The sequence below is a fragment of the Phyllostomus hastatus genome, unplaced genomic scaffold, assembly GCF_019186645.2.
Source record: "Phyllostomus hastatus isolate PE091 unplaced genomic scaffold, TTU_PhHast_1.1 phas_scaffold_585, whole genome shotgun sequence".
NCBI classification, from domain to species: Eukaryota; Metazoa; Chordata; class Mammalia; order Chiroptera; family Phyllostomidae; genus Phyllostomus; species Phyllostomus hastatus.
In genome coordinates, this window is record NW_025334037.1 from 28,670,937 (window position 1) to 28,683,035 (window position 12,099).

General features: G+C 44.9%; 2 protein-coding genes across 3 annotated transcripts in view; both read right to left on the bottom strand.

Annotated features, from left to right (window-relative positions):
* The window catches only part of CKAP5 (cytoskeleton associated protein 5), an 88,541-nt gene extending 87,069 nt beyond the window's left edge, over positions 1-1,472 (bottom strand). For both annotated transcript variants that reach the window (XM_045825175.1, XM_045825172.1), the window contains exon 1: positions 1,400-1,472. The gene's annotated coding sequence lies outside the window, so the exon portion shown is untranslated. The remainder of the gene's footprint in view (positions 1-1,399) is intronic.
* A 7,394-nt stretch (positions 1,473-8,866) lies between these two features.
* Positions 8,867-12,099, bottom strand: part of LRP4 (LDL receptor related protein 4) — a 48,290-nt gene continuing 45,057 nt past the window's right edge. Inside the window, exon 38 of the mRNA XM_045825348.1 lies at positions 8,867-11,410. Coding sequence (XP_045681304.1) covers positions 11,078-11,410 — 333 coding nt within the window. The 3' untranslated portion in view covers positions 8,867-11,077. The remainder of the gene's footprint in view (positions 11,411-12,099) is intronic.

Genomic DNA, 12,099 nt, shown 5'->3' on the forward strand with positions numbered 1-12,099 from the left:
AATATACCACTGTTCATAACTCAAAGTTGATGACCAAAACTTTAAAAGTAATAAAGTGTAAGGCATATTTTTATGGACTACCTTTCCTTGCCATTGCCTGAATGAACAGACTTTAAAAACTTGTGTAAATTTCTTTTGAGTTTACCAACTAGGCTTAATATATATTGCCAAAAGAAATCAATTTCACCTTTCCTACATCAAATTCTAGAAAAACATTACAGTTTGTCAAGTCACTTAAGAAAAGTCCAAATCTTTTAGACTTAAAATTTTCAAAAGATTGGTAGCTTGATTTATTGGCTCTTTAGGTCAAAGAAGGACTTTTCAGGGTGATGAAATGAAGATGGGAGGAGTTCACTTCTCTAAAAATGAGCTTTCAATTACTATAATTATGTATAAAATAAGACAGGCAGGCTTTCTGGGCCAAGATTTGATGCCTTGGTTCCCATGAGAATTAAATTAGAGCCATGCATAAATTTGGGGCAAGATCTGCAAAAACTACTTCACCCTCTAATGTTGAGTGGAAAAACTCACTTGTGGAGATTCATCAATGTAAATGTTTTCTAACACACAGTAAGCCACTGTGGCGACATCGCTTTCATCATTTTCTGTCCCAGATACAAAACGGGATACATTTAAATCCTGCCTGACGATTACCACGATTGCAGGATAACTATCTCAACAGCCAAAGACTGGTAAAAGCTAAAAAGTAAGAAATCTAGTTTACCGAGTTCCCACCTTGAAGTACCAAGCCCTACTTAACCTAAACTGCTGGCTATTGTTTTGGTCTCCCAAACGTTCAGCGCTGGAAAGATACCTGAACTCTACTGACACCTTTAGAGAGAGAAAGAAGGCGTAAGGGCGGAGCAGTATGATCGGAATTGTTAAAATCGCAGCAAGCCGACAGGGACACAGGTGCACAGGCAGGCCCGATGCCGCTGTCCTTGTCAGGCTCTGAGGTGACCAGGGCCTTAACAACCATTACGGCGCTCAAAGACTCTTATTCACTCATTCATTCATTTAACAATCACGCGATGGGCACTGTAACACTGCCGTTTCGCCGGGCCCCCGCCCCAGTCCCGGAACAACCTCAGCCGCCAGGCGCGGCCCTACACTTCCCGCATCCCTCCGACGCTGCCGCCCCGCACCCCGTCGCGCCACGCTCTAGTCACCCGGATCCCAGCCCCGGCCTCGTCCGCACCAGAGCGCCCACGCCCCCCACCCTCCCAGCCGCGGGTCCAGGGCCTCCGCCCCACTTCGCCGCGTCAGACCCGCCGGGTTCTTGCGGAGAAGGAGGCACGCGTCCGTGGAGGCCCAACGCCCGGGGTTCAGGGACGCTCCGCGCACGCGACGCCCGGATCCCGGGGCCTGAGCGGGTGGGTCGGGCCCACCGGCCACTCACCTCCGCCGGGTCAGAACCGAGGGGCCTTCACCAAGCCGTTTGAAACCGCTTGGGCCGCCGCACACCCCGCAGTGTCCTCGTTGTTCATTGGTTCTCGACAGGCCGCCCATCGCTCTGCTATTGGTCCATTTGAAGGGACTGTGGGCACGCGCCGTCCGCAGCCTTAAAGGGGCCGTGCGCGCGGGTGTGTGTCGTTGAGAACTGGCGCTGCCTGCTCGGGTGGGGAGACAGAACATCAATGGAGCGAAAGCTGCCGACCACCTGGCAAGGAAACGCAAAAAAAAAAAAAAAAAAAAGGTGTGTGGAGAGCTGTGCATCCAGCTGTCAGCATGTTTGCTTTATTTGATTACTATATTTAGGCTGCTATCAACATCTGGAGATTTTTTTAAATGTCATTTCATTTAAAAAAAATGAATTTCATTCACCAAATATTGTTTTGTGCAGCTAAGTGCGGAAGGGAAATGAAAAGCAGCTGGAATATAGTGGAAGAAGCAAGATGCTGGCGTCTGGTCTTAGACCTGCTCTGAGTAAACCACTTTTGTCAGAAAAACATTTGGAGCTTAGCTTCCTCATCTGTAAAACGGGATAACAATGTTTTCCTTCCAAGCTTAATGTGAAGATTTAATATAACTAATCGAATGGTTAGGGAAGGCCTTTGAACAGTAATGCATTCTAGAAATGCGATATTCCTGATATTTATAAAAATGAAAGACTTGTTAATGTGATCTCAAATTTTTGTTCCGCTCTACATTCAATGTATCCAAGAATACGATCAACTCCTTCCAAGGGATTTGCAAACTGCACGGGTCAGAGGAATAAAACATATAGACTAGCAGTATGAGATTATATAAAAGAAAAGCTGTAGCCACTTAAGCGATGGGAGAAATTTGATGATGGGGTTTAAAGGATATGTGATTACCCAACATGTTAAAAAATTGAAAAGGGATGGGTAAAAGTAATAAGACAATTATTTTTTTAATCTATCAGTGTGGCAGAGATGTAAAAAATTGCTTCAGGTGCCCTGGCTGGCGTAGCTCAGTGGATTGGGCGTGGGCTGCGAACCAAGGTGTCGCAGGTTCTATTCCCGGTCAGGGCACACGCCTGGGTTGCGGGCCTCCGCTTCCAGCAACTGCACATCGATGTTTCTCTCTCTCTTTCTCCCTCCCTTCCCTCTCTAAAAATAAATAAATAAAATCTTTAAAAAAAATGCTTCAGGAAGGGAACCTTAGCACAAACGTATTCACCCTAGCACATATGAATGAAATGTGGCAGGCTGGGAGAATCCAAACAAAAATCTGCTCTGCTAGATTCCCTTTTGTCCCATTGTATCTGGGAGGCCTGGCAAGAATTTTGTTTTTAACCAAATGTTTGCTCTTATCTACCTGTGAATTGCCTACCTCCCTCCCCCTCCTTAGTCCAAAATGACATATATACCTCATTTTGCCTGTCTTTGGAATTTTCATGCTAATGTGAATTCCCCGTGGTCATGTATTAAATTTGATTTTCTCCTGTTAATCTGCTGTATGTCATTTAAATTATTTGACCAGCTAGACCAACTGAAGGGATAAGGGGAAAGTTTCTCCAGCCAGACAGTACACTTGGTACAAACTTTTAGAGGGATGAGTTACCAGTTATTAAATGTAAAATGTACCTAATCTCTGGGCCAATATTCCTACTGTTAGGAATTTGTCCTACAGATCTATGCAAGAATGCAAAAAACAAAAGTATTCAAAGATATTCACTGCAGCACTGCTTAAAATAAGGGGAAAACCCACTGGACATTACATGTCCATTCTAGGGAACTTGCTACATGAATTATGGTATATGCAACTGTTAAATTGAATGTGGGTGGGTGGGTCAGTTTGATTACCAATCAGGGCACATTCCTAGTTTGTGGGTTCAATCCCCAGTTGGGATTGGTACAGTAGGTAACTGATCTATGTTTCTCTCTCATATTGATGTTTCTCTCCCTTTCACACTCTCTAAAAATCAATACACAAGCTCTGGCTGGCGTAGCTCAGTGGATTGAGCATGGGCTGGGAACCAAAGTGTCCCAGGTTCGATTCCCAGCCAGGGTACATTCCTGGGTTGCAGGCCATAACCCCCAGCAACCGCACATTGATGTCCCTCTCTCTCTCTCTCTCCCTTCTCTCTCTAAAAATAAATAAATAAAAATCTTTAAAAAATCAATACACATATCCTCAAGTGAGAATTTTAAAAAAGAATGTGGTTAATCTATATATGTGGTATAGAAAATGTATAAATTGTGCTTAATTGAAAAAAGGTAACTTGCATAAAAGCATATATAGAATGATCTTCTTACATATGGCTCTAAAAGTATGTGTATTTGTGTGCGTGCCTGAAAATTGTTTGAACATTCCTGGAATTTCAAGGAACTATTTCATAAGGGGACTTGATAGGGAGGGAAATGAAATTTTTCCCATTGACACTATTATTATTTTAATAGAAGAAGCTAAGAGAATGTCTAGAAGCAGGAAAATAGGAGCAAGGGCATGGAGACAAGAAAGTGCATCATATGTAGGAATTGAACATTTGAATTCGACTTTAGAGCAGGGTTCATGCTGGGAAGTAGTGGAACACAGATTGACAGAAAGAGTTAGGAACAACTCCCGTGGGATCTTGAATAGGAGGGTAAGGAATTTACACTTCAAGTGGGAAGTGAGAGGGATTACAAAGTTTCTGAGCAAGGGAGTGACAGAATCAGAACTGCACTTTACGAAAACTAATTTGCTTGGTTGCCTAAAATGGGTTAGAGTTGGGATTCTGATATGAGGTAATAGCCCTGAAAATGAGAACAGAATCAGAAAAGAGTGGAGGATTTGGCAACCAACTGGACTAGGTGCAAAGATAAGGTTGGACCCATTTAGGGAGATGAGTCAAAGAGTATGCCAGGATTTGAACCTTGGGACTGGGAGGTGGCGATTGCCTAAATGAAAGGAGAAAATCAGGAGAAGCCAGTCTCAAAGGGAAAGCAAGGAGTTTAGCTTTAGGTCTGTTTACTTTTATGTACCAATGAGACATTCAAATGGAATCATCTAAGTAGGCCCAGGAAATACAGAATGAAAGCTGGGAGAAGAGACTAGGACTCGAGTGATCTAGATTAGGGAATCATCTGTGTGGAGTGAAAAAATGAAATTGGGGTGGTGGGTGAGACCACAGAGTGGGAAAGTGGAGAAAATGAAAACGGTAGATGATGACAGATTCACAGGCAGGAGAAGGAGAGTGGAACCAGTGCAAAAAAAGTCACACTAATCTTTGAGAAATGGGTTATGAATATGTAGAAATAGTCTTCAGTCATTGGTCATTGGCATCTTTACTTTATTTAAATATTATTGGAAATAAAAGGAAGATTACATTTAAGGAGAGGATGATGGTAACCTGAAATTTGCTCAATAAAGCACATGTGAAGTCAAGGTGCCAGAGAGTTTTAGAACAAGATGTCAAAATCCCTCTTTGTTCTATGTGGTTTAGGTAAAGCTGTACAAGAAGGTGGGGAATGGATGTCTGATTCCAATAATTCCTTCACTCATTCATTTAAAAAGTATTTATTGAGCACCTCGTATGTGCAGGGACTGTTCTAGGCACTTGGGATAATTGGTGAGCAAAATAGAAACAAAAAAATCTCTCTGGTAGCTCACATTATAGCCAGGACACATGGACAATCAAGACATAAATATATAGTATGTTATTAGACAATATATGCAATGGGAAAAGAAAAAAAAGACTTAAAAGGCATAGGGAAGTAGAGTTGGAAAGACTACAATTTTATTAGGGGTGATCATAGTGGGTTTCTTTGAGAAGATGGCATTGAGCAAAGACTTGAAGAAAGGAAAGGAATTAGCCCTGAATGTATGTAGAAGAAGAAAGTGCCAACCAGGGAACAGCTATGCAATGACCCTAAGTTGGGAGCATAGCTGGCAGGTTTGAGAAACAGGGAGGCCTGTGTAGCTAGCCGGAGCAGAGTATGTAGTTGGCAGTAGGAGAGTAGTAGGAAGTGAGGTCTGATAGAAAATGGGTAAGGAGTGGCAGATCCTGCAGGGTCTTACAGAAACCTAACGTGGTTCCTTGTCCATAATAGGTGTTCAGTAAATGTCTGGCCAGTCATCTTTTGCAGTCCAGGATTATCACCAAAGCCTGTATCTATGAATTTATTGGTGTGATGTGTGCCTTCTTTATTCCAGGGGCCTCTCCATAGTTCTACATAAGGAAGGTGTGAACAGAGCAGTGAAATCCTTGTGGGTCTAAGACGTCAGAGTGAACACTGTGTCATTGCAACCAGAAGCAGGAAACAAATGCCGGACATTGTGGCTGCTGAATAACCGTGGTAGGTATTTCTGAAAAGCCTGCTAGGGCTGGGACAGTGCTCATTTCATAATTACAAGCTGCATTCTGCTCCCTACCATGGGACACAGATCCCTATTTTGAGCCTAAGAGGAGCAGCTTTAGTGATTAACTTCCTTTCAACTTCCAGTCCAGGTACCCCCTGCATTATTCTCTGCAGACAGTAGCAGTGACATTAACACAGATCTCAAGTGGCTATGGGTTTTAGTGCCTTGATTGGTTTCCAAGACTGCAAGGCCTTTCTCAGCTTGCACTTGATTGCATTTAATAGGTGTTTTTTGAACGAAGGAATAAATAACCTTTTTTTTCTTCTCACAGTCCATTTTCCCACAGCCCCCAAAATGCAGGCTCTCCAAGAGTTTAGACCGCAGTAGCATCAGCCCCACAAAGAGGAAGGAGGCAGAAGGGAAAGATAGGGACTTCGTTAGCAGGGGCTGGAGGAAAGAAACCACGGAGAAGGGCAAAATAAATGAGTTCTTTGCTCTTTGTGTCTTGTAAAATGAAATAAGCGGATTGTGTAGCTTGGGGCTAACTTCAGCCTTGGGTTTAAATTCAGACCCTTAATTAGGCTGCCTGGATCTGTTTTAACATCATGTCAGGGAGTCCGAAGTTGAGTTGGAGCCTTGGCTGGAAATAAAACTCTGCTTAGCCTCTGCCAGCTGGTTAATGGGAGAAGGATCTGGAGAGAAAATAAATGGTGAGGGAATGTTTTGAAACACAGGCTGCCTGAAACATCCCCAAACACGCATCAGTATTAAGTGGATCAGTTGAGTGGTCTTCACATGTGAAGATACACTTATAGACTGTTTCTTTAGCCATATAAAGGGCTTGACCACATTTTAAAAATCAGTGTCCATAAGTAGAAATAACTAAAGCTTACTCAATGCCCTTGAATGTCACCTTAGAACCTTGTGTACCCTCAGCTCTTGTACATGCTTTTCCTAAGTTCCTCTGCAGCACTTTGTTTTCCACAGGCCTAGGTTTGGTGAAAGCTTCACTTCACGCCGTGGAGACCCCCCTGTGGGCCACAGATCTTTTCATCTTAGCTTCCAGTGTGTTCATATAATATAGAAAGGACAGGGACTATATTGTGATGTAATTAGTTTGCAAAAATACATCCAGTTTGTTAGAATTTGACTCATCATCTCCCTATTTATTAGTTTCAGGTTTTATATCCAGAGAACCAGACAAGGAGTTCTCAACACTGGTTACATCCCCTACACCCTGGAAGGAACATAACACAAGTTTCAGGCTAGAAATAACCTTAGCAATCATTTGTTTCAACCTTTGCATTTTACGGATCAGGAAAGGAAACTAAGAGCCAGCACGTTTTTATTGCCTGAAAATAGGGTGCTAGTCCTTGGGGCTGCTACTAAATTCTCATTTGCCAGTGGCCACGTTCTTGTCAAGACCTGGGCCACCAGGCCAGTCCTTTTCTCTCTCATCTCTTGCTGAAATAACAGGACAGAGTTAGCGAGACCTCTAAGGCAATGTAGTGCTGAATGCCTGATTAAAACGGGTTGACTTGTCACAAGGTAGCAAAGTGTATTCACCAAACTTTGTTCTCCCAGAAACATCTCCAGTTTTCCAATAAAATGGTTTACGTTCGATGCATTCATTTCCCCCTCCTATATGAAAGGTCCTTCGTGAGTTTCTTCTACATGAACTGTAGTGGTCACTGTTCATGGCTTGGCCTGTGACCCTGAGGCTTTGGGAAGGGGCACTTCCTACAGGTATATAAAATTTGTGCTTGAGGCTGGATTTCATTGCTTAAAACATCTTTCTTTTCTGTGTGTTTTCAAAAAAGAGCCGTGGAATGGGGGGATGGTCGTCCTTGAGCTAGTCCACTTGTTTTGTTCTAGCACACCTATTCCTCACCAAGTTGGAAGAATTATATGCTATAATTTATACTCAAATCTACCATCATTTAAATATAAGGGGCTTCAGTATGTCTTGCTCTCTTTTTCTTTTTCTTTCTTCTTCTTCTTCTTTTTAGGCAGGAGCGCTGATGCCAGACTCGAAGCTCTGTGGCCAGGCACAGGTAGTGTAGTGTTTGACCCACAGTAGGAGATGAATGAATGAGAGCGTTATTCTATAAGTGGTTTGTGGTTTAGAAAATCAACTATTGAGCCTTGACATAAACTTTTATGTCTGGCATTGAGACTTGCATGAGTCTCAGTTTTCACTGAGAGAACCTGAAAGAGATCCCCAACTCCTTGTTCTAGCCTTGACTTGTAGTGGATGAGCTATGAGAAGACAAGCTTTTAAAAATAAAAGGAATCTGCCCCATCTGGCATGACTCATTAGTTGGGCATTACCCTGCAAACCAAAAGGTCGCCTGTTCGATTCCCAGTCAGGCACAGGCCAGGGTAGGAGGCTCTGTGCTCTGCCCCTACCAGGGTGCTGGCAGGCAGCAGAGAGCAACCAATTTCTCTCCCTTTCTCTCTCCCTCCCTTCCCCTCTCTCCAAAATAAAATTTTAAAAAATATTAAAAAAATAAAAAGAAAAGAAATCTTAGTGTTCATTTGATCCATTCTCAGAGGAACGGAATCTTGACTAAGATCAAACAGAGCTAGTGGTAGACCCGGGACTGGAATCAGCTCTCCTTGTCCCCATTCCAGTACTTTCCTTACATCGGATAGTCTGGACAGTGACCATCACTGCAAGGCAAAGTCAAGTTCTGTGACAATGAAGTCCTCATAGACCTAGAACAGAAATAGAAGATACACAGCATACATGCCATGACACTTTCTTCCGGTGCCCGAGTGATGTATCACTGAAGATCATATCGCTTTCCCATTGAGTGTGGACAGGACGTCAGGCAGCCACTACCAGCCAGTCAGGGTCGGTCCTCCAGAAGAAACCTATCTACTGTCCCTCCTCTAGAGGGAATGAGGATTTCAGAAGCCAAGGAACTCTGGTCTTGACCTGCCTTCTCAAGATGAGCTGAACCCCCAGCCAGGAACCTCATACCCTTCGTGGCTCATCAGCATCCCCGCATCCCCCAAGGACCCAGAGGTGATGTCTGCAAGCAGGTTTCCTGTGGCATGGGCCTGCCAGACAGAGCAGGTGCGGCTATTAGTCATGACTCCAAGCCAGGCAAGGTGATTAAGAAAAGCTAAATTTATATTAAATTACCATAAAGTCCTAAAATACTGAACATAGTGGTTAAATAAAATCCAGAAAGTCCAATCTCTCCAGTGAGTAACGTTAAAACCATTACACATGAGCGCGGGACGATCACTTCCATTAGTGTAGGACAGAGAGATTTTGCTTTTTACATAGTAAATCAGTGCTCAAATAGATATTTCTTCAAATATGTCCTTTCTACATTCTGAACAGCCCAAGTGCAATAAGATCCTTCCCCCTTTCAAGAAAATGCCGCTTTTCTACTTTCCACGGTTCCCAGCTGTGAATCTGAGGACCAAAAGTGCTCCTTCTTTTACTTCCCCGTCAAACGTGAAATACGCCCCTTTGCTCCTGGAAGTGGCACCTCACCTTTCCGCTGCCACGCACTGGAAAAGCCTTCTTGGCTTGGCCTGGCTGCCCTGCACAGAGACCTGGGGCTGGCTGCTGAGGGCAGGGCTAAGGCCTCGGCACCAGGCTCAAGCAGTCTTAGAAAATGTTTGCTCTTATTTTCCTTTTGTGCTTGCTTTTGACAGCTGATTTCTCAATACCAATAACCATAGATGTTTCAAATCAAGAAATTACCCCTGGAAACCCTCCCCTCCATTCTCGGCCCTTGTTGTCCTCTTTTATTATCTGATTCCTGTGTGGAAGCGGTCTGGATCTGCCCTGGGTTGAGAGGGCCCCATCAGTGGTTCTCTCAACATTTTTAGTCCTTGCCCCCAACTTTGCATTTTTATTTAGCCCTGCTTACCGCAGGCCCCACAAGACTAGGTCAGAAAAAGCAAACTAGGCAGAGAGAGAGAGAGAGAGAGAGAGAGAGAGAGAGAGAGAGAGAGAGAGAGAGAGAGAGAGAGAGAGAGAGAGAGAGAGGGAGAGAGAGAGAGAGAGAGAGAGGAGAGAGAGAATGAGAATGAGAATGAACTAGGTAGATGTTTTAGCACAGAAAAAATTCTCAACTTCTGTGATCTAGGGTGAGACGTGCCCTTTGAATAAGCAGGAACCAAGAGGTGGCATCTCAGCACAGAAAGTAAGTCACTCAGCTGGGAGGAGAGTTGGAATGGGAACTTCACCACCCATAGCCACAGGTTCTCTGCCCACTTAGATCCCTGAGCACCTGAGAGAGAACATAGGAAGTTCAACCTCATGGAGACTTCCCTTTAGGCTCTGTGGGCCCCACGTTTCTAACTCAATCGCTCTTCCTGACCAGTTATGAACACTTCTGGCCCTTCTTTGAAAGTCTGTTTCTGGATCTTTGTGCTCAAAAATCCCAGAGAATGAGGGAGAGCATTGTAGAACATTAAAGTTCGGCTGATGTGCTATGTTGGGTCTAGGCAGTGCTTCTCAGACGCTGCAGACTCAGCCCTCAGGGCCCCATGTTCACTCAGGCAGCTGGTTCACAACCTAGTCGCTTACAGTCAGAGACTTAGGAAGGTGCCGGCCAGTGGTGGCACGGGGAGGGAATTCATATTAGCCAGTGGCCACACTGGGTCCCCCAGCCATCTAAAGGTAGAAGAGGCTCCAGACATCCTAGCAGGAGGAAGAATAGCTTGAGCCACACCCAGATCTCACCAACTGCAACACAAGCAACTCTTAAGAGTGAGAATAATATCCATTGCCAGCAATGGACAGGACGCTCAGGCCCAACCACCCCTAAAAGCTTTTTCATATTAGCAATGCACTTGAGGCTAGAGGTTTCCCAGATGCCCATACCAGCTGGGCTGACTCCTCTTCCTCTCAGCCTCTCTCCTTCATTTCTCTCTTTACCCATGATCCCCTGCTCAGCCCCTGGTGGGCCAGTTCTCTCAGAGGAGCAGTCAGGCCAGCTCTGATGGGGGAGAGTGCAGTCTTGGATCATCAGCTTTTGTGGGGCAGGCACTGAGGACGCCAGGGGAAGGGAGGTGGAGCTCTGTACTGACGAGGAATCATTACCGAGCCTAGCTTTGGAGGGCTCGAGATGGAGTGCCAGAGGCGAGGTTCATGGTAAATTCCAGGATGCGCCATCATTTCTTGTGCACAGGTAGTTACGGACTCAGATAGAAACAGCTCCCAGGCTCGGGAGCAGTTATGGGGTGTGATGGGGAGTAGTGGGGCAAGTACAGAGGAAGGGGGCCTGTTGTACAAGCGAGCACAAAGACTGGATGTCCGTAAAGAGAAGGAGCAGGCAGGGAGGGAGGGCAACCTGGGCACTTAGACCTGGCTCTCGGAGGAGAGCTTGCGTTCGTGTTTCCAGCCCGTGTCTGGCAGAGAGCCCCGCCTCTCAGGAGTGGCTGCCGTGTGGACACTGCCACACTCAGACTGCTCTTCCTGCAACAGCTGCTCTGTCTCTGTGTCATCCAGGGAGCCAGAGCTGGCCTGGATGGACACTGTGTCTGTCTTCATGCAAACGTGATCCCGAAGAAGGCCCCCCCGTGAGCTGCGCAGCTGCTTGAGGTCATCCCACTCAGCATCGTCCCCAGACAGGAGGCAGATTCCCTCGACGATCTTGATCTTCTCCTTGGTGTAGTTATGGTCAGGTCCACCCTAGGGTGGAGAGTGGGGGGACATGGTCAGTTGGTTGGCTCTCTATAAAGGATCCCCGATGGTGAACTGAAAAAGGAAGTGGATGGAGTGAGAGGGGCCATGAAGAGCACAAAGGTCCCACAAACGAATAGGGTAACTTGGTCAGAGCAAACACATGAGGCTTAGCCTAAAAAGAGGAGCAGCTATAAAGACTGTTACCCTTGGCACACACGGAGGAGGGAGAATCACGGCTTCCAGTCCCGCATCCCTCACTCACTGGCTATGCCACCCTGGGCAAATTACTTAACATCTCTAAAACTCTGTCTCCACATCTGCAGTGTGGAGAGAATAACCAATTGCTGTGAAGGTTAAATCAGGCGATACGTGGAATGCAGTTAGCAGGTGCTTGACACAGAAGATGCACTAAATCATGTTAGCTATTATTACATGGTTATTGTGATTTATTAATGGAACATAATGATGATATACCTGATCAGAAGCAATTGACAAAAGCAATGAAATGTCCATTGATTCAGGATTTTAAGTTACCATTGTGCTATTTGATTCTTAATTCTCTCTTTCTAATTTTGTTAAGGAGAAAAGTTTTGGGAGGTAAGATATGAAAAATCTAAAAAATCCTCTTATTTTAGCCCTGGCTGCTGTGGCTCAGTGGATTAAGCACCAGCTTGTGAGCACTAGCCTGTGAAAGG